We start from the raw sequence: 22,899 nt of genomic DNA on the forward strand, positions 1-22,899 counted from the left end.
AGTCCTAGGTACTTGGGAGGCTGAGCCAGGAAAACGGCTTGACCTGGGAGGCAGAGGTTGCCATGAGCAGAGATTGCGCCACTGCTCCTGCCTGGACGACAGAGCAAGACTCTGTCTCAAAAAAAAAAAAAAAAAAAAAAAAATCTGAACTACTAACACAAGAACTCAAGGAGCATGGTAAAACACCATGGGGATACAATCAGCAAAATCCAAACAGTGAAAAGGAAACAAAACCCCAGTTTCTTCAACAAAAACTAGCAAAGGAAAAAGAAAGAGAAGAAAAAGGGAAGTCCTAACTTTTCCCCTGCTATGGCCACCTGTTGTGCTGGATTCCCAAGCTTGCAAGCTGGGAGAGTACTGCCTCTAGAAGACTGAAGAAAAGACCCAAAGACAGCAGCATGACATAAGCTTGATTCAGGAAACTTATGTCCAGGGAGTTCAGGAGGGGAAGGCTGGACAGGAAAAACCATTCCCTTTTATAAAAAGCATGCAGGTTTTATAGTAAGTACCCTTCGCATAGCAACCACCACTTAGCAGCCTCCACCTAGCTCAAAACAATGGGCCTCAGTTCCTGGTACCACCTGCATTCCAAGGCACACGCCAGGATCCAGGTGTCCTTCATAGGTATGGCATAAACATCAGGGTTGACCATTATTGGAACACTCAACAAACATTCACCAAGGAACACAGGATCATTCTCAAGGTATGTTTGAGTTATTGCTGTCTGGCAAGACACGCCCACCATATACCATCCAACTGACTTGGTACCATTTACTAAAACAACTACCTTTTCCTCATTATATTACCATGGAGACTTTGTCATAAACAAAGTTGTATTATACACGTGAATCTCTTCTGGGTTTTGTATTGTTTCATCCGCTTATTTTTCAATCCACTTACTAATATACCCTATCTTAATTATTCTAACTTTACAAGTGTCTTCCTATCTAATGATATAAGCAACATAAGTCCTCCAGCACTTTTGTTTGTCAAAATTCCTTTACATGGAGGCCAGGTGTGGCAGCTCACACCTACAATCCCAGCACTTTGAGAGACTAAGGTAGGAAGATTACTTGAGGCCAGGAGTTCAAGATCAGCCTTGGCAACAAAGCAAGATCCCATTTCAAAAAAAAAAAAAAAAAGTCAAAAAATTGTTTAAAGATTCCTTTACATTCATAAAAACTATTGAGGAACTCAAAGATCTTACGTTGGATATTTATCAACATCTACCATGTTGAAATTAAAACTGAGAAGAAACATTTACTAATTTAAAATAAAAACGTGTTACAAATTAGCAGTATTTGTTATAATTACTATTTTCCAAAACAAATATAAAACTCTAATAAGAGTGACGCTGTTTCACATTTTTGCAAATTGCTTCAATGTCTACCTTAATAGCTTTACTGAGGTATAACTGACAAAAATTGTATATTTACAGTGTACAACATGTTTTGATGTATGTATACATTGTGAATGGCTGACAACTAGTTTCACATGAATATCTATGAAATAACCATGACTTTTCAAAAAAAGCCAATAAAATACCCATGTCTAAATAAACATAGTTTAGCTTTCAGTGATGACCTTCAAGTAAAAACGGTATTCCATGAAAAACGCAGCTAGTTCAGCTCACGATTCAAACAATCCCATGTTTTCTCAAGATAACCAGCTGGGCCCAGTGGCTCATCCCTGTAATCCCAACACTTTGGGAGGCCAAGATAGGAGGATTGTTTGAACCCAGAAGTTTAAGACCAACCTAGGCAACATAGCTAGACTCTGTCTCTACAAAAAATTTAAAAATTAGCCAGTCATGGTGCCGTGCACCTGGGGTCCAAGCTAATTGGGAGGCTGGGGTGGCAGGATTGCTTAGGCTGAGAAGGTCAAAGCTGCAGTGAGCTGTGATGACACCACTATACTCTAGCCTGAGCAACAGAGCGAGACCCTCTCTCTCAAAAAGAAAAGAAAACCATTACACATCAATATGCAACAGAAGCGGGTTTAGGTGTACTTCTGAGTTCACAGGTCAAGATGTGTGATGTTGGCTGGGCACAGTGGCTCATGCCTGTAATTCCAGTACTTTTGGAGGCCAAGGCAGGTGGATCACCTGAGGCCAGGAGTTCGAGATCAGCCTGGCCAACATGGTAAAACACTGTCTCTATTAAAAATATAAAAATAAGCCAGGTGGGGCAGTGCACATCTGTAATTCCAGTTACTCGGGAGGCTGAGGCAGGAGATCACTTGAACCTGGGTGGCAGAGGTTGCAGTGAGCCGAGATCACGCCATTGCACTCCAGGCGACAGAGCAAGACTCTGTCAAAAAAAAAAAAAGATGTGTGATGTCTTGAAACAATACAGAGGTGATGGTTGCAAACACTGTCAATGTGCTAAATGCCACTGTATGTGGTTAATGGTTAATCTGATGTTATATGAATTTCACCTCAGTTATAAAGAAGGGCCAAAATTTATTAAAGCTAATAAATTATACTACTTTGCCAAGAACATTCTTAAGTAGAACTTGCCTTTGTTTTTTTTCTTAAACTGTGAATGCACAGCGTTCTAGAACACAACTACTAACTAGCTCGGCCCCGTACTACTGATTTGGGCTATGGAACCAGCAGAGCAAAATCAACACAGAAAAAAGGTAGGTAACATCTTCCTGTTATGAAAATAGTCTTGATTTCATAAACTCTTGGAAAAAGTCTTGGGGGACATCTGGGCATAAAGAAATAATAATTTGAAAAACCCTTGTTATTAGTCCTTCCCTTTTTTTTGAATCAAATTCTCAATTTATACATACACACACAATCCCGCTGAGATTTTATTTGGACCTATATTGAATCACTAGATCAATTTGGGGGAAACTCAAATATTGTAATGATATATCCCACATTTACTTAAATTTTCTTTAATTCTTTCAGCAATACTTTAGTTTGTATGTAAAGGTTTTACAGATGTTTCTTTAGATTCATTTGATGTTTCTGGATGATAATATAAACATCACTTTAAATTGCGTTTCCTAACTGACCCAGCCTCACACCATATACACATCGAGTAAAATTGACTAAGATACAAAAAGTGGAGCAGTAAAGCATCTAGATGAATATATTTGAGAATATCTTCACAATCTTAATAAATCTTTGCTTATTCCAAAACAGTGATACTGGATTAGTTTTTTCATGAGTGCTCTTTCTGCGTTACCACTCTTCTTACTCAACTTCCATTCTGCTCCTTTATCTGTATCAAACTTATCAGTCATATCTATCAACTACTGAACGATGGAATTTTCCCAGCTTTTAACTGTTCTCTCTCCTCTTGCTATTCCATTGTTCATTTTGCAATTATTATTTCTCACATATTTAAAAACCAACCAACCAAGCTAGAACAAGCAAAAATGACAACAGCTGCACTGAAGAACAAACATTACTTAACATGAGAGGCAGCTACCAACGCCAAGTAATGAGGCTTCTCTGTCAGTCAGATGTGGCCAAAATCCAGCAGTGAGCACACATACAATTATTACAGAAAAGAAAAATTAAGGCGGGGCACGGTGGATCACACCTGTAATCCCAGCACTTTGGGAGGCCGAGGTGGGTGGATCACAAGGTCAGGAGATTGAGACCATCCTGGCTAACACAGTGAAACCCCGTCTCTACTAAAAATGTAAAAAATTAGCCAGGTGTGGCGGCAGGCGCCTGTAGTCCCAGCTACTAGGGAGGCTGAGGCAGGAGAATGGTATGAATTCGGGAGGTGGAGCTTGCAGTGAGCCGAGATTGCGCCACCGCACTCCAGCCTGGGCAACTGAGCAAGACTCTCAGTCTCAAAAAAAAAAAGAAAAGAAAAGAAAAGAAAAGAAAAATGGGCCAGGCTCAGTGGCTCACACCTGTAATCCCAACACTTTGGGAGGTCGAGGCAAGAGGATCAGTTGAGCACAGGAGTTTGAGGCCAGTCTGGACAATAACATTAGACCCAAGCTCTACCAAAAAAATTATTTTAATAAGCCAGGCACAGTGGTACATGCCTGTGGTCCCAGATACTCAAGAGGATGAGGCAGGAGGATCACCTGAGCCCATGATGTGGAGGACACAGTGAGCTATGTTCACGCCACTGCACTCCAGCCTGGGCAACAGAGCAAGACTCTGTTTCAAAAAAGAATAGGAAAAAAATGCATTAAAGATATACCAAAATGTCAGTAGTATTTCTGCGCAATGGAATTACAGATAAGGGGAGGAGTAGTGTCTTTTTCCATATTTTCTATATGTCAACAATAAATTATGTTTTTATGACCAGAAAGTAAACACAAGTTTATTAAAAATTTTTAACATACAGCTAATGCTGAAGTAACAGCAAAATGAACATATTCATAATACATTACCAGGGGAAAATCGACAGAATTCTTGAAGGATTAGCATTCTGTAACAAAAATATTTGAAATATGTTCCCCTAAGTTAGAAAAAGGTCTGTTCTCAAATGATAATGACAGTTAACATGACTACCTTTCTACTACTAGGAAAGGGAAGATTAAGAGTTGTTTTCAGGCAGAGCATAGAGGTTCACTCATGGTGGGAGGCCAAGGTAGAAGGACTACATGAGGCCAAGTGTTCAAGACCAGCCTGGGCAACACAGTGAGACCTTCTAACAAAAGTTTTTTTACATTACGCAGATATGGTAGTGTGCACCTGCAGTCCCAGCTACTTGGAAGGCTGAGGTGGGAGGATCACTTGAGCTCAGAAGTTTGAGGCTACAGTGAGCTATGATCACTCCATTGCACAACAGCCTGGGCAACAGAGCAAAACTACATCTCTATTTAATTTTTTTTTTTTTTTAAAAAGGAGTTGTTTACAGCAGATTTCCATCAATACTCCCTTCATCAGAACCAGTCATACTGTCAAGCAAGGAAGGGAATAAAAATAAATGTAAAGTGGCATTTTCTCTATCTGATGTCTAAATGTGCAAATCTTATTTTATTTTATGTATTTATGTATTTACTTATTTATTTTGAGGCAGAGTTTCACTGTTGTTGCCCAGGCTGGAGGGCAATGGTACAATCTCAGCTCACTGCAACATCAGCCTCCCGGGTTCAAGCGATTCTCCTGCCACAGCCTCCCTAGTAGCTGAGATTATAGGCATGCACCACAAGGCCTGGCTAATTTTGTATTTTTAGTAGAGACGGGGTTTCACCATGTTGGTCAGGCTGGTCTTGAACTCCTCACTTCAAGTGATCCACCCACCTCGGCCTCCCAAAGTGCTGGGATTAAAGGTTTGAGCCACCATATCCAGCCTCAAACGTGCAAATTTTAAAATAATACCTTTTCCCATTATATATCTATCTACTCATTTCAGGAAAACTAGAAGTATAGAAAAGTATAAAGATAAAATTTGCTTGCATTTTGTGATATTAAAACATTTTTTGATATTAAAACAATTCTGTTTCCTAGCAAGAAAACTCAGAGAAAAAATAAATCTACAATGAACACATCAGTATGTATATTTCTACAAAGTTGTGTGAGAAGTTCTGTAAGATCAAGTCCTAAAAGCAGAATTGCTGGCTCAAAGGGTATGTATGCCTTGCAATTTGACGGATCTTTCTGGTTATACTAATATTCTGACAAGAAGAATATCTGTTTCTCCATCCAATACTGGATATTAAGATAAGAACTATAGTATTCTCTCCCCTAAATAATTCTTATAGGCTAGAACCTTTCCTATTTATCCCTTTCTCATGGTTGCTGCAAACTGCTCTTAAATTGGTTTTGTTTCAAGACAAATAATGAGTATACAAAAAAGCTTTCCTATTCTCTGTCTAGTATTCCATTTTAAAGTCCGAGGTTGACTCAGAACAAACCACACTTGCTCAGAGTGTGAGCAAAAAAAAGAAAAAGCACAAAATCTAAAATTACATTTAAAGTTAATTGCAATTGAGAAGATATTACTCAGCTGGGCACGATGGCTCACACCTGTAATCCCAACACTTTGGGAGACGAAGGCAGGAGGATCGCTTGAGGCCAGCAGTTTGAGACCAGCCTGGTCAACATGACAAAACCTCGTCTCTACAAAACATACAAAAATTAGCCAGGCATGGTGGTGTGAGCTTATAATCCTAGGTATTCAGGAGGCTAAGGTGGGAGTATCATCTGAGCCAGGGAGGTCGAAGCTGCAGTGAGCCATGATTGTGCCACTACACTCCAGACTGGGTGATAGAGTGAGATCCTGTCTCAAAAAAAAAAAGAAGAAATTATTCAAATATCTGTGGATGACTTATTTCCTTAAAGAATAAAAGTAAAATTAAATGTAAACTCTATACAAGGTTCAAATCCTGAATGGCTATTGGATACAATGTTCCACAGTAAACATCAAAAAAAAAAAAAAAAAAAAGAGACGAGATCTTCAAGAATCTTATAATCTGAAATGAAGTCTAAATAAAACCACCTAGGCCAGGCGTGCAGTGGCACATGCCTGTAATCCCAGCACTTTGGGAGGCCGAGGCAGACAAATCACCTGAGGTCAGGAGTTCGAGACCAGCCTGGCCAACATGGTGAAACCGCGTCTCAACTAAAAATACAAAAATATTAGCCAGGCATAGTGGCACATGCCTATAATCCCAGCTACTCAGAAGGCTGAGGCAGGAGAATCACTTGAACCCAGGAGGCGGACTTGCAGTTAGCCGAGATCACACCACTGCACTCCAGCCTGGGTGACAAGAGTGAAACTATGTCTCAAAAACAAAAACAAAGAAGAGATTATTCAAATATCTGTGGATGACTTAGTCCCTTAAAGAACAAAAGTAAAATTAAATGTAAACTCTATACAACATTCAAATCCTGAATGGCTATTGAATACAGTGTTCCACAGTAAACATTAAAAAAAAAACAAAACAAAAAAAAACAGACAATAGATCTTCAAGAATCTTATAATCTAAGATGAAGTATAAATAGAACCACCTAGGCCAGGTGCAGCAGCCCACACCTGTAATCCCAGCAATTTGGGAGGCGGAAGCAGGCAGATCACCTGAGGTCAGGAGCTCAAGACCAGCGTGGCCATTAGTGAAATCCTGTCTCTACTAAAAATACAAAAATTAGCCAGGCATGGTGGTGCGTGCCTGTAATCTTAGCTACTCTGGAGGCTGAGGCAGAAGAACCCGGAAGGCAGAGGTTGCAATGAGCCAAGATTGCACTGCTGCACTGCAGCCTGGGCAACAGAGCAAGACTGTCTAAAAATAAATAAATTAAAATAAAATAAATAAATAGAACCACCTAGGCAAATTTTACATAAGATCCAAGATTCTTACAAGCTGCTCATGACACTTTCACAACTGAACTAAGGCAACGCCTCATTTTGGAGGACAGAAAATCATGCAGAAGTGATATGGCATGGTTTAAACCAGGAAAAGTTCACTAGAAATTGTGGTTATAGCCACCCTTCTAAATAATGATGGTGACAGCATCTCTATTCTAGGATCCTAACCTAACAACTGTTTGGGTTTTTTTGTTTGTTTGAATCTCGCTCTGTCACCCAGGCTGGAGTGCAATGGCGTGATCTCAGCTCACTGCAACCTCTGCCTCCTGTATTCAGGCAATTCTCCTGCCTCAGCCTCCCAAGTAGCTGGGATTAAAGGTGCCCGCCACCACGCCCAGGTAATTTTTGTATTTTTAGTAGAGACAGGGTTTCATCATGTTGGCCAGGCTGATCTCGAACTCCTGACCTCAGGTGATTCACCCGCTTCCGCCTCCCAAAGAGCTAGGATTACAGGCGTGAGCCACCACGCCTGGCCTCTAACCTAACAACTGTTAAAAGGAAAAGAGGCAGGGCTCACGCCTGTAATCCCAGCACTTTGGGAGGCTGAGGCAGATGGATTACTTGAGGCCAGGAGTTTGAGAGCAGCCTGGCCAACATGGCAAAACCCCGTCTCTATTGAAAATACAAAAATTAGCTGAGTGCAGTGGCACGCATCTCTAGTCCCAGTTACTCAAGTGGCTGATGCACGAGAATCGCTTGGACCCAGGAGGCAGAGGTTGCAATGAGCTAAGATCACAGCACTGCACTCCAGCCTGGGTGACAGAGTTTCAAAAAACACAGAGAAAAGGACAAGGATGCAAGGCTTTCTCTGAAGCACTCTAGAGATTGCTCGAACACTAGACACACCTGTATCTTTAAGAGTTATCCTATTGCTGCCACCAAATTAAGGATCCTGATAGCTTCTCTGGCCTTTCTTAAAAAGTATAGTCAGCTGGACACAATGGGTCACGCTCGTTATCCCAACACTTTGGGAGGTCAAGGCAGGAGGATGGCTTAAGGCCAGGAGTTCGAGACCAGCCTGGGCAATATAGGGAGACCTTGTCTCTACAAAACAAATTTAAAAATTAAATTAGCCATGTGTGGTGGTAAAGCTCTGGTCGCAGCTGCTCAGGAGGCTGAGGCGGGAGGACTGCTTGGGCCCAGGAGGTCAAGGCTGCAGTGAGCTGTGCATGCCACTGCACTCCAACCTGGGCAACAGAGTCAGACCCTGCCTGTCTCAAAATAAATAAATACATATTGATATAAAAATAAAAAGTATATCATGGTTCAGCAATGAGGTAAACAGAGTTCTCAATAGTGATACTCTGAACCAGGTCCAGGTCTACCAAAGTGGGTATAACGGGTTTCTCTACCACCACTCACTCCTTGTAGCAAGATAAACTTGGAGTACAAGTAATCATGTCCAAAAATTCTTACAGTAGGACAAACTGAATCCAAGAATTAGCAGGTACCTATGGAAGACACACTGAAGCATAACTTCAAAGGCTGCAGTCCAGGTCACAAGGTTGGCAGGCAGAAAAGAACCGGCTCTTTTTAAAGATGCCTAACTTGTTGCACCACCAACTGGGAAATAGGTATTAATCATTACAAGTACCAATGTTCTAATTAGCAGCTTTTTAAAAATCCAGAGTTCCTGTATTTGACATGTGGAAAAACTGATGTTGGACCAGATAAAGTACACATCCATAAACACAGGCAGCAACCAACCAGTCAAGTATTTCCTAGTTCCTAATATACACCCAGCACTGTAACATTATCTATTAGTAAAATAGTATAGTTATGCTTAAATAGGTTTTTTACATAATTCTATCCATTTGACTCGAGCGTCCAAATAGAAAAATTATGTGAAAAAACAGAAAAAGAGCCTACCTAATTAACAGAAAATCAAAGAATCTACCTAATTAACAAATTACTGAGGAGTTTTCTATCTCTGATGCTTTTTAACACTTACAGTTATGTACTCATGATAATACCGTATTTCTGGTACTTGCGCAGTGGCTCATGCCTATAATCCCAGCACTTTGGGAGGCCGAGGCAGGAGAATCACCTGAGGTCAGGAGTTGGAGACCAGCCTGACCAACATGGTGAAACCCTGTCTCCACTAAAAATACAAAACTTAGCTGGGCATGGAGGCATGTGCTGGTAATCCCAGCTACTGCGGAGGCTGAGGCAAGAGAACCGCTTGACCCTGAGAGGGAGAGGCTGCAGTGAGCCAAGATCACACCACTCCACTCCAGTTTGGGTGACAGAGTAATACTCTGTCTCAAAAAAACCCAAAAATACTGTATATCTGCAACCAAGCAATCTGGATTCAATTTCTGAATATGCCATTTATGAGCTGTGAGCCTTTAAAAAGTTACCTCATCATTGTGTGTTTCAGTCTCCTAGTCTGTAAAATGGGGATAATAACAGGATCTACTTCACAGACACATGCACAACAATCTGAATAGTGCCTAGCAATCATAACCAGTTCACTAAATTTTAGCTTTTGTTTTGTTTTGTTTTTTGAGACGGGGTTTCGCTCTTGTCACCTAGCCTGGAGTACAATGGTGCGATCTTAGGTCACTGCAACCTCCACCTACCAGATTCAAGCAATTCTCCCGCCTCAGCCTCCAGAGGAGCTAGGATTACAGGCATGCACCACCATGCCCAGCTAATTTTTGTATTTTTAGTAGAGATGGGGTTTTGCCATGTTGGCCAGGCTGGTCTTGAACTCCTGACCTCAGGTGATCCACCCGCCCCTGACTCCCGAAGTATCGGGATTACAGGCATGAGCCACTGCGCCCAGCCTAGAGTGTTTCTTTTTTTTTTTTTTTTTTTTTTTTTTTAAGACAGAGTCTTGCTGTGTCACCCAGGCTAAAGCACGGTGTCACAATCATGGCTGACTATAGCCTTGAACTCCTGGGCTCAAGCAATCCTCCTACCTCAGCTTCCCAAGTACGTCTAGGACCACAGACATACGCTACCATGCCATGCTAATTTTTTCATTATTTATAGAGACAGGGTATCCCAGTGTTGCCCAGGCTGGTCTTTAACTACTAGGCTCATGTAATCCTCCCACCTCGGCCTCTCAAAGTGCTAGGATTAGAGGCATGAGTCACTGTACCCAGCTGAATATTAGAATATTTTAAAGCCAGATTCACCATATTACACATGAGCTATATATAAGACTGGGTTATATATTAATATAATGAGTACAACAGCCCAAGAATCACAAAGCAGATAATGGAAGGGTAGGTTTCGAGATGAGATCAAAGAAATAGCTACATAACCAGCCTATCAGCCACTGCCAATTGTGAGGAGTTGTGTTGCTCATCTCAAATTTACAAATTTTCAGTCTACTTATGAATGAATGTACAATGAAGAGATATTTGTAAATCAGATGATACAAATTTAAAGTTATTGAATATTTGTGGTAAGAAAATCTATCAGGCTGGGCGCAGTGGCTCACATCTGTAATCCCAGCACTTTGGGAGGCTGAGGCGGGCAGATCACCTGAGGTTGGGAGTTCGAGACCAGCCTGACCAACATGGAGAAACCCCATCTCTACTAAAAATACAAAATTAGCCGGGTGTGCTGGCGCATGCCTGTAATCCCAGCCACTCGGGAGGCTGAGGCAAGAGAATCACCTGAACCCGGAAGGCAGAGGTTTCGGTGAGCCAAAGTCATGTCACTGCAATCCAGCTTGGGCAACAAGAGCAAAACTCCGTCTCAAAAAAAAACAAAAAAGAAAATCTGTTAATGAAGATATTAGTCATACACACATATTGAAACTGAATACAGTAAAATATATACATATGACATATAGCAGCTGACATACAAGGTTTATAGTGCTTAATGTTTGCAACACATAATCTATTATTCAATGACCTCAATCACTGTGTATAAAAATGAAGCACGCTGCCTCTCACTTTCCCTCAAAAAAATGTCCCAAAGGGATACTCACTACTCAAGCCCTATCTATCTCACAAACGAGATGAATCATTAACTCTACTCCAAAAAGTCCTAGTCCTATCCACTCTCTTCCAGTGGAATCAGAAGAAACAAAGAGTTTCCTCCCTGTCACTTTGGGAAGCGTAAGCATCTCACGAATATTATAGTTCACACACCACAAAGGAATTCAAGAATGCCTCAGTCAGTTTTTCTTCTATGTTCCAAAGAGCACCAAGGAAATTCTGGGCACTTGATAGTGTCCCTGAGAGTAAAACACCAGTATTCACCAAATTACCCTCTTTGCTGCCAAAGAACAATGGGGCTTTGGTAATTTTCTCCTTTTAGAGCCAAAAAGATAAGGCATGACTTTAACATTAGCAAAATGTCAAGACCACTCCAATGTGCACTTGTTCTACATCAGCATGTGGGCTGGTTAGCACAGCTCCATGCCTTGGCCAGGGACTGCCCCAACCCCACTCAGCTGTTTAAAAATGATGGCCACAAATGAGAAAACGTGGCTCTGCCCTATTCCTTCTCAATTTGGAAAAAACCAAAAAGCCCCAAATGTCTATGTCTCTTCATCATAATTCAAAGGAATTACCACCCGGTAAATTCACTGAGTTTCTAAGCCAGGTCCCTTGTCTCAATTATCAAGCACTTATTAAGCTCCCTAAGCTAGAATATAATCAGGCAATGTGTTCAACAGTAACTAAATGATCATGTAGACTATGTAATTTCTATGTTCAACAAAGAAGTGTCTTGATAATTATATTTTAATATACTCTGTCAGTCCTTATGGAAGATAAAAAATACATCACTAGTTTTTCCATTCCAGGCAATCTGTTAAAAGAAACCAACGTTACTTATAAACAGATTCCAAGCTATCAGGAGAGTAAATTAAAAATATACTTGCGTCTTTTAGATACATTTTTAAAACCATTTGTCAGATTCTTATTCTGGCAAGAGTCTTAAGACTGGCCACATAACTTCTTTTTTATTTATTTACTTATTTAAAAATTTTTTTTTTTTTTGAGACAAGAGTCTCACTTGTTGCCCAGGCTGGAGTACAGTAGTGCGATCTTGGCTCACTGCAACCTTCACCTCCCAGGCTCAAACAATTCTCCTGCCTCAGCCTCCAGAGTAGCTGTGCCTCCATGCTCAGCTAATTTTTACACTTTTAGTAGAGATGAAGTTTTGCCATGTTGGCTAGGCTGGTCTCAGACTCCTGACCTAAAGTGATCCGCCTGCCTTGGCTTCCAAAGTGCTGGGATTACAGGCGTGAGCCACTACGCCCAGCCCCACATAACTTCTTAAACTTAAAATTAATCTTTATATTCTAGTGTCTTCCAATTAAATAAATGGAGGCCATGCTCGTGACTCACACCTGTAATCCCAGCACTTTGGGAGGCAGATCACTTTAGGTCAAGAGTTCAAGACCAGTCTGGTCACTACGGCAAGACACCATCTCTACAAAAAATATAAAAAATTAGCCAGGCATGGTAGCACATGCCTGTAGTCTCAGCTACTCAGGAGGCTGAGGTGGGAGGATCACTTGAGCCCAGGAGTTCAAGGCTGCAGTGAGCTATGATCATGCCACTACACTCCAGCCTAGGCAACAAAGCAGGTCCTGCACAATCAGTCAATCAATAAAAAGCGCATATGGCTCTTTAGCATCATTAGTTACACACAACCTTAAGAAAATCTCAAAATATGTTTTTATGTTCCATCTCTTTGAACAAAAATTATTTACCTACTATTTTTATTTCTTGAAAAAGCATTATTGGTCGATAAAAAGACTATTCCCATTATTACCTGGCCTAACTGTCTTTTCCAGCAAATGACTTAAGTCGTACAGAATATACTAACCCTAGCAAATCTAACCATAGTGCCCCCTAACAAAAATCCTAAATAGCAGGCCATAGCAGAATGCACTTGTAGTCCCAGCCATTCAGGAGACTGAGGCAAGAGGATTGCTGGAGCTCATGACCAGCCTGGGCAACACAGCCAGCTCTATATCTCTCTATCTATCTACTATTTATCTATCTCACCTATTTATTATTTATTTCACATTGGGTCTCACTCTGTCCCCCAGGCTAGGGTGCGGTGGTATAACTGTGGCTCACAGCAGCCTCAAACTCCTGGGCTTAAGCAATCCTCCCACCTCAGCCTCCCAATTAGCTGGGACCACAGGCACACACCACCATACTTGGCTAATTTTTATATTTTTGGTAGAGACAAGGTCTTGCTCTATTGACCAGGCTGGGCTCAAACTCCCAGCATCATGCAATCCTCCTCCCACCTAGGCCTCCCAAAGACTGCATCTCAATGTAGAAAACAAAAACAAACAAAACCAAATAAAAACAATGATATGAGGTTTTCGATGTGGGTGAGGGAGTGGCTCATGTTATTTCTGAAAAGATCTGGAGAAAAATAAATTCTATATCTTTATCACACACTTCCTGCCATAGAAGATCTCTGGGATCATTTCTATAAAAAAGGGGTTGTGCACAAAGGTACCAGGAATTGGTGTGTGTGGGTGTGTGTGTACATGTATATGTATGTGTAAGTACCAGAGCTTTAGAAAGTCTACAAACCTCAGCTGAGCACGGTGGCTCACGCCTGTAATCCCAGCACTTTGGAAGGCCTAGGTGGGTGGATAACGAGGTCAGGAGTTCGAGACCAGCCTGGACAACATGGTGAAACCCTGTCTCTACTAAAAAAAAATACAAAAAATTAGCTGGGCATGGTGGCATGTGCCTGTAATCCCAGCTATCTGGGAGGCTGAGGCAGGAGAACTGCTTGAACCCAGAAGGTGGAGGTTGCAGTGAGCCAAGATCACGCCACTGCATTCCAGCCTGGCGACAGAACAAGACTCCGCCTCAAAAAAAAAAAAAAAAGTCTACAAACCTGTCTGAACCCAAAAAGACAGACTCAGATTCAATCACAATATTGGGGGATAAAGAGGAAAAAGCAATTATTGAAATAATGCATTTTGGCTGGGCATGGTGGCTCACGCCTGTAATTCCAGCACTTTGGGAGGCTGAGGCGGACAGGTCACAAAGTCAGGAGATCGAGACCATCCAGGCAAACATGGTGAAACCCTGTCTCTACTAAAAATACAAAAAAAAAAATTAGCCAGGCGTGGTGGTGGGCACCTGTACTCCCAGCTACTCAGGAGGCTGAGGCAGAAGAATGGCATGAACCCAGGAGGCAGAGGTTGCAGTGAGCTGAGATCGTATCACTGCACTCCAGCCTGGGCGGGACAGCAAGACTCGTCTCAAAAAAAAAAAAAAGAAAAAAAAAGAAATACTGCATTTTATTTCTATGTATATAGTTTTTTTAGGACCACTATGACCAGCAGAGCTGGATAAAAGAAATAGAAATACAGATTATGAACAAAAGTTGAAGGCATTTCTTTAACCTAAGAGAGTGAAACACCGCACTTGCTCACACATCCTCACCCTGGTCACATGCTGTTGCTTTCATACACCCTATGCTCACCTGTGCCCTCTATTTGTGCCTCACACCCTCTGGAAGGCTGAGTAAGTAGCAATTCCTCCTGAAGCTTTCCTGATCGAGGGTCAGAATCTTTTGAGCTCAAACATTTTGTAATACCTCTAAGATGCACTGATTATAGATGACAATGAAAAACAGCTCAACAATATCTTAAATTTAATCACCACCAGTAGATCATAGAAAACCACCATTTTTCCTCAACAATTGCCAAAACAACAAACAAGGGGCTGGGTTTTTTCACTTTTTGTTTTTTCTGCAGTAGAAGAAGAATTTAATTAATGGAAGGGTGGTCCATGTTAGAGAACCAGAGATATTGCCCAAATCAGTCACCTATTTTCTTCACATTTGTATGCTATCAATGTATACATCAGGTGTTATTAAGGAATAATAAAGAATATAAAGTTTTCATCCCAGTGATCCTCAAAAGAAAACAAAAAGCCATACATCCTATAAGGTCAAGAGTCAACTGCCTGGGAAGCAGACTTTAGGTTCTAACCTTTGGCTTCTAATGGCTATATAATTTTCTTAGAACCTGGCAGACCAGCATTTCCCAAAATGATGTCTGCTGGACGCTCTTCTGTACTGTTCTGAAAAGATATTCAAATCAATCAGGAAAGGCCTTTTGTTGTTGTTTGCTTTTAAAGACAGAGCGTCACTCTGTCGTCCAGGCTGGAGTGCAGTGGCACGATGTCAGCACACAGCAACCTCTGCTTCCTAGATTCAAGCAATTCTCCTGCTTCAGCCTCCTGAGTAGCTGGGATTACAGGCGCGTACCACCACACCCAGCTAATTTTTTGTATTTTTAGTAGAGATGGGGTTTCACCGTGTTGGCCAGGCTGGTCTCGAGTTCCTAACCTCAAATGATATACATCCACCTCGGCCTCCCAAAGTGCTGGGATTACAAGCGTGAGCCACTGCACCTGGCCAGGAAAGTCTGTATTAAAACAAAGTTAAAATGGTTACTTTACTGGAGAACTTTTGTGGGGCTTTAATATGCTAATATACATTATAAATTTCCAACCTAAAATTTCATTATGAAGCCTTTAGCAAAGTAGTTTAAGCAAGATCCTGAGAAGAGTCTGGAAAACGCTTCAAATAAGTCTTTTGTTTTTTGGTCACTGTAGTACTGAGTACTTTAGTTCCTAAAAAGTTCTTACCTGATATGTGTTGCGGGCAGAGATTCATACTGGCGTGACAAAAAGAGTTCCCTATGTTTCAACTGATGTTTCTGCTTATCAGTCAAGTCAGCCTCAACTGTTGTTTCAGATTCTTCCTCAATTTCTTCTACACAAATAAAATTCAAAGAATTTATTAGTACAAAGCACATTATCTGTTTGGATATTGAAACAGATCAAATCAACATTTCATTCAGTATTTTCTTCAAACTAATCAATTTTAAATTTAAACATTTGCTGGGTGCAGTGGCTCACGCTTGTAATCCTAAGCAGTATGGGAAGCTGAGGCGGATGGATCACCTGAGGTCAGGAGTTCGAGACCAGCCTGGCCAACAAGGCAAAACCCCATCTCTACTAAAAATACAAAAATTAGCCGGGCATGATGGCGGGCGCCTGTAATCCCAGCTGCTCGGGAAGCTGAAGCAGAATTGCTTGAACCCAGGGGGTGGAGGTTGCAGCCAAGATTGTACCACTACACACAAGCCTGGGTGAAAGAGCAAGATTCCGTCTCAAAAAATAATACTAATAATTAAACATTTATCTTGTCAGTTCAACTATAACCATAAAATTATCAGGGCCTCAAAGGAACAAAAACTCCAACTTAAAAATGGCAGATGGTATCCCAAAAATATACACAAGTATTACATATCAATTTAAAAATTAATTCACTTTTTTTTGGAGATAGAGTTTGCTCTGTCGCCCAGGCTGGAGGGCAGTGGTATAATCTCAGCTCACTGCAACCTCCACCACACAGGTTCAAGCAATTCTTATGCCTTAGCCTCAAGAGTAGCTGCGATTACAGGCGTACATCACCACACCTGGCTAATTTTATGTATTTTTAGTAGAGACGCGGTTACACCATGTTGGTCTTGAACTTCTGGGCTCAAGTAATCTGCTCACTTTGGCCTCTCAAAGTGCCAGGATTACAGGCATGAGCCACCACGCCCAGCCTCACAGAAGGGACTTTATCAAATATAATGCCCTTGCTGAAGCAGTTCTTTATGAATAGCATGAGGGTAATGAATGGAGTATCAGATCTTTTCTACTTTCAAACTTTTAAAACTGAATTGAAAATGAACCTTAAACAGTAACTTAGAAAAAGACTCACCTAGCTCAAAGCAAGAATAAAGCAATTTAAAATTCTTTGGATGTTCTTTTTAATGAATACTCAAAGAGAAATATAGCACTAAAAGGGCCATTTACTTGCAGGTCTAATAACATTTCACCAGTGAAGATCAATAAAGTTACTGCTGCATTGGCACTATTAGCACTAGAAAATATCACATACAAAATTATACTCTTTACCTAATTAGGATTTGACAAATTGTTGTTGTATAAGACACAGCTAACTGAATTCTAATGCACACCCTACAGAGCTAAAACAGCAACCAGCTCTGCAACAGTAACAGTAAATCTTACATTCTTTTTTTTTTTTTTTTTTTTTTTTTTTTTTTTGAGACGGAGTCTTGCTCTGTCCCCCAGGCTGGAGTGCAGTGGCCGGATCTCAGCTCACTGCAAGCTCCTTCTCTCGGGTTCACGCCATTCTCCTGCCTCAGCCTCCCGAGTAGCTGGGACTGCAGGCACCCGCCACTTCGCCCGGCTAGTTTTTTGTATTTTTTAGTAGAGACGGGGTTTCACCGTGTTAGCCAGGATGGTCTCGATCTCCTGACCTCATGATCCGCCCGTCTCGGCCTCCCAAAGTGCTGGGATTACAGGCTTGAGCCACCGCGCCCGGCCAATCTTACATTTTTTTTTTTTTTTTTTTTGAGACGGAGTCTGGCTGTGTCGCCCGGGCTGGAGTGCAGTGGCCGGATCTCGGCTCACTGCAAGCTCCGCCCCCCGGGTTTACGCCATTCTCCTGCCTCAGCCTCCCGAGTAGCTGGGACTACAGGCGCCCGCCGCCTCGCCCGGCTAGTTTTTTGTATTTTTTAGTAGAGACGGGGTTTCACCGTGTTCGCCAGGATGGTCTCGATCTCCTGACCTAGTGATCCGCCCGTCTCGGCCTCCCAAAGTGCTGGGATTACAGGCTTGAGCCACCGCGCCCGGCCCAATCTTACATTCTTATATGATCCCTTGGTTCACCGTAAAAAGGACCAAAATCACTGAAATCCAACCTAACCAAAGACAAAAATCACCACAATGGCATCTCTCATGTAGATCACTAATGAAAACCACTTCTTAAAATTTACCAGTTAAATTTTAAATTTCATTTATGTATTTGTATAATTATTTTTTAGACGGAGTCTCGCTCTGTCACCCAGGCTGGAGTGCAGTGGCACAATCTCGGCTCACTGCAACCTCCATCTCCTGGGTTCAAGTGATTCTCCTGCCTCAGCCTCCTGAGTAGCTGGGATTACAGGCATGTGCCAACACACCTGGCTAATTTTTGTATTTTTAGTAGAGACAGGGTTTCACCATGTTGCCCAGGCTGATCTCAAACTCCTGAGCTCAAGTAATCTGTAAACCTTAGCGTGAGATAAATCGACTATTAGTGTGGATGAAGAGTAAAGAGAATTCAGAAGATAAATTTAAAGTTGGACGGGCCAGGTATGATGGCTTATGCCTGCAATCCCAGCACTTTGGGAGGCTAAGGCAAGCGGATCGCTTGAGCACAGGAGTTCAAGACCAACCTGGGCAACGTCTCTACAAAAAATACAAAAAGTAGCCAAGCCCGTGGTCCCAGCTACTTAGAGACTGATGTTAAGAGGATCACTTGAGCCCAGGAGGCGGAGGGTGCTGAGCCGAGATCGCACCATTGCACTCCAGCCTGGGCAATACAGCAAGACCCTATCTCGAAATATATAAATAAATAAGGTTGAACAATGCCTCTGAGCCAGAGTCTGATCCATGAGACTCTCGCTCATCTCCAGGGGGAGACTCCTCTTTGCTACAAAGCAGCACCCATATATGCTTAAGGTACTTCACAATAGGCCTTGCTCTACTCTACAGTTATCTGATTTCACTGCATCCCTTGAGAACAATGACAGGTCACTTATCTTTGTATCCACCCTATTTTACTTGTGGGGTAAAAGTAAACCTCAAGAAACATTCAGAGCAGACCAAGTAAGAATTATCAAGCAACACTAACTTCAGCAGCTGCAAGGATAGACTCAAAAAGTTACAGCATAAAACACAGCACAACATAAACAACAAGTTACTGTAAAAGGGGCTTTATTTTTCACATTTCATTCTAGTGCTTTTCAAAATTCTTCTTTCAAGATTTAACACAAAGTGGAAGAGAGACTAAACTTAAGAGTCACACTTGAGGCCGGGCGCAGTGGCTCGCTCATGCCTGTAATCCCAGCACTTTGGGAGGCCGAGAAGGGCAGATCACCTGAGGTCAGGAGTTTGAGACCAGCCTGGCCAACATGGTGAAACCCCGTCTCTACTAAAAGTACAAAATATTAGCTGGGCATAGTGGCAGATGCCTGTAATCTCAGCTACTCTGGAGGCTGAGGCAGGAGAATTGCTTGAACCCAGGAGACAGAGGCTGCAGTAAGCCAAGATCATGCCAATGCACTCCAGCCTGGGCGACAAGAGTGAAACTCTGTTTCAAAAAAAAAAAGAAAAAAAGAAAATTGTGCTGACCTCAAAGACGCCCTGGAAAGGATTTTAGGAACTGCTGAGCTAAATGCAAAAGAAATCTTACCTAAAAGTATATATTAAATGAAAACCAAAAACTGGCTAAGGAAGTTTTTTACTTTATTGACTTTAAGAAATTTATCACAGAAATTTTATTTTCACAGTGTTGAGATACAAGGACTCATAAGTTATTCGATAGCAAATCAGGATCCCATCAGAAATTTAAGCTATTTCTGCTTTACATTTATTCAAAGAACACTGCATCTGGCAAAAGCTGCCCAATACTATAATAAATTCCAAGTCCATCTGGAATTTTATATGGTCTCAACATGCCACTGTACTATTTTTCACTTGCTATTAATTTTAAAACAAAGAATCAGAACCAAGTTATCTAGCAGCAACAGAGCACCATCCATCCTCTAATTCATTAACACCCCAGCAAGCAGCTTCCTAAAACACAATTTATATTTCTCCAGTTTTGATAAAAAGGCCTCAATAACTTCCAACCAACCACCATTAGGGTAAAAACTAAACTTTCATGGCTTATACATCTAACAATCTGCCTTGCCACATGTTTCAACAAGGATCTGTGTCCTCCCTTCCACCCTACCTCCAGCCAAAAAAAAAAAAAGGAAATTTATTGATGTGCCGACCAACGTGTTCTGGGGCTATCTATGAGGAAGACATAAAAGTCCTACCCTGAATTACAGTCCACCCCGGATTCCAGGCAAGAATAGATGTAGTAAGTACCATAAGTGAGTACCATAAAATTATGCGGCATACTCTGGAAGCACGACGGAGGAAATTCACGTAGCTTGATGAGCCAGCAGAGGCTTCTCCAAAGAAATCAGTTTGCACGGACACCAGAAGGGAAAGGGAGTGGATGGCCGGGCCCCTGTCTTTGGTAATTAGAGAACACATCTCTGGATAAGGATAGCCTAGGTATCTGTACTTGGGCTTGGTTTGACTGTGGGAATTTACTGCTTTTCCCTTCACATCCTGCTAACTCACCTAAAAACCTCATTAGGGAGTGTCTCCCGGTTTTAAGGCTCAAAGTCCCTCATTTAGAGAACCCCTCAGTCCCCAGCAAATGAGGACAGTTGATCACCCTAGCCTTCATACTACCCAAATGAAGCATTAAACTTAAGGTACCATAATAGCTAAAATTTAAAAGACTGAAAGAACACAGACCAACTGGAGTTCTCATACATTAACAGAGGAAGTGAAAAATCGGTCCAACCACTTTGGGAATCTGTTCGGCAAAATCTACTTAAGTAAAATATCTGTGACAAGTTTCTTCCCCCACATGAACCAACGATGTTTCTCCTAGGTAATTACCCAAGAGAAATGACAGCTTAAGTACACCAAAAGACCTATACATGAATGTTCATAGCAGCTTTATTTGCAGCAGCCAAAAACTGGAAATAAGCCAAATGTTCAGTAATAGGAAAACAACAACTAAGGCTGGGTACAGTGGCTCACGCCTGTAATCCCAGCACTTTGGGAGGCCGAGGCAGGTGGACAGCTTGAGCCCAGGAGATCCAGACCAGCCTAGGCAACAGGACGAAACCCCATCTCTACAAAAAGATACAAAAATTAGGACTGGGCACAGTGGCTCACACCTGTAATCCCAACACTTTGGGGGGGCGAGGTGGGTGGATCACCTGAGGTCAGGAGTTCGAGACCAGCCTGGCCAACATGGCAAGACCCCATCTCTACTAAAAATATAAAAATTAGCTGGGCAAGGTGGCAGGTGGCTGTAATCCCAGCTACTCAGGAGGCTGAGGTGGGAGAATTGCTTGAACCCGGGAGGTGGAGGTTGCAGTGAGCCAAGATCATGCCACTGCACTCCAGCCTGGGCAACAGAGCAAGCCTCCATGGGGTCGGACAAAAATAGCTGGCAGTGGTGGTGCACACCTGAAATCCTAGCTACTCCAGAGGCTGATGCAGGAGAATTACTTGAACCTGAGAGGTGGAAGTTGCAGTGAGCTGAGATTGCAACACTGCACTCCAGCCTGGGCAACACTGCGAGACTCTGTTTCAAAAAAAAATTACGTGGGCTTGGTGGCATGCACCTATAGTCCCAGCTACTCAGGAGGCCAAGGTGGGAGAAACCTTCGAACCTGGAAGTTCAAAACTGACCCAAGTAATATAGTAACACCTCGTCTCTACAAAACAAAACTTAGAAAGTTAGTCGTGTGGTGGCACGCACCAGCGAGAGGATCAATTGATAGAGACCCTGCCTCAAAACAATAACAACAACAACAAAACAGACAAGACAGTGCTCAGTGTTTACACAGTGTTGTGGGCAGTATTAATTTACAAACAGTCACGCTGGAAAAACTTACAGTTCATGGTGTATTGGGTAGACTACACAGAACAGTCTTGCCTCTGCAAGAGGGAATAATTAAGCCCCAGGCTGGGTACTGCTCCACACTCAACAAATCATAGATGCGACAACCAAACATCAGGCTGTTTCCAAGTAACTTAAATGCATCCCAGAACAAAGTTCAAGTTGATTTATAAGAACAAAAAATGGGTCGGGCAGTGACTCACACCTTAATCCCAGCACTTTGGGAGGCCAAGGCAGGTGGATCGTGAGGTCAAGAGATGGAGACCATCCTGGACAACATAGTGAAACCCCATCTCCACTAAAAATACAAAAATTAGCCAGGTGTGGTGGCGTGTGCCTGTAATCCCAGCTACTCAGGAGGCTGAGACAGAAGAAACACCTGAAGCCGGGAGGCGGAGGTTTCAGTGAGCCAAGATTGTGCTACTAACCTCAAGCCTAAGCGACAGAGCATGACTCAATCTCAAAAAAAAAAAAAAAAAAAATCCAGAGACAAACCCTACTCAGCAAATAAAAGTTGTAAAAGAAATGAATCATTGAGCTGATCACAGTGGCTCACGTCTGTAATTCCAGCACTTTGGGAGGCTGAGGCAAATGGATCACTTGAGGTCAGGAGTGAGACCAGCCTGGTCAATATGGCGCAACCCCATCTCTATCAAAAATACAAAAATTAGCCAGGCGTGGTGGCACGTCCCTGTAATCCCAGCTACTAGGAGACTGAGGCAGGAGAATCACTTGAACCCAGGAGGCAGACGTTGCAGTGAGCCAAGATCACACCATTGCACTCCTGCCTGGACAACACAGCAAGACTGTTTCAAAAAAAAAAAAAAAGAGAAATGAAATGAATCACTGAGTTATACACTGAATGAACCATTAACAGATACACTGTGTTCGTAGACAATACTTTATATTGTTAAGATATAAATTCTCTCCGATTTCATTGATGTATTCAACAAAGTTTTGGCCAGGCACAGTGGCTCACGCTGTAATCCTAGCACTTTGGGAGGCCGAGGCAGGCAGATCACCTGAGGTCAGGAGTTCGAGACCACCT

At 42.1% G+C, this 22,899-nt stretch overlaps 2 protein-coding genes across 15 annotated transcripts in view; one reads left to right on the forward strand and one right to left on the reverse strand.

Annotated features, from left to right (window-relative positions):
- Positions 1-22,899, forward strand: part of LOC126934205 (cytochrome c oxidase subunit 7A-related protein, mitochondrial) — a 723,522-nt gene that overhangs the window by 428,757 nt on the left and 271,866 nt on the right. The gene's annotated exons all lie outside the window — the stretch shown is intronic.
- Positions 1-22,899, reverse strand: part of MTA3 (metastasis associated 1 family member 3) — a 255,898-nt gene that overhangs the window by 131,297 nt on the left and 101,702 nt on the right. For all 10 annotated transcript variants that reach the window (XM_050754798.1, XM_050754792.1, XM_050754791.1 and 7 more), the window contains one exon: positions 15,899-16,025. In XM_050754798.1, coding sequence (XP_050610755.1) covers positions 15,899-16,025 — 127 coding nt within the window. The remainder of the gene's footprint in view (positions 1-15,898; positions 16,026-22,899) is intronic.

This window comes from Macaca thibetana, chromosome 13, assembly GCF_024542745.1.
Source record: "Macaca thibetana thibetana isolate TM-01 chromosome 13, ASM2454274v1, whole genome shotgun sequence".
NCBI lineage: Eukaryota > Metazoa > Chordata > Mammalia > Primates > Cercopithecidae > Macaca > Macaca thibetana.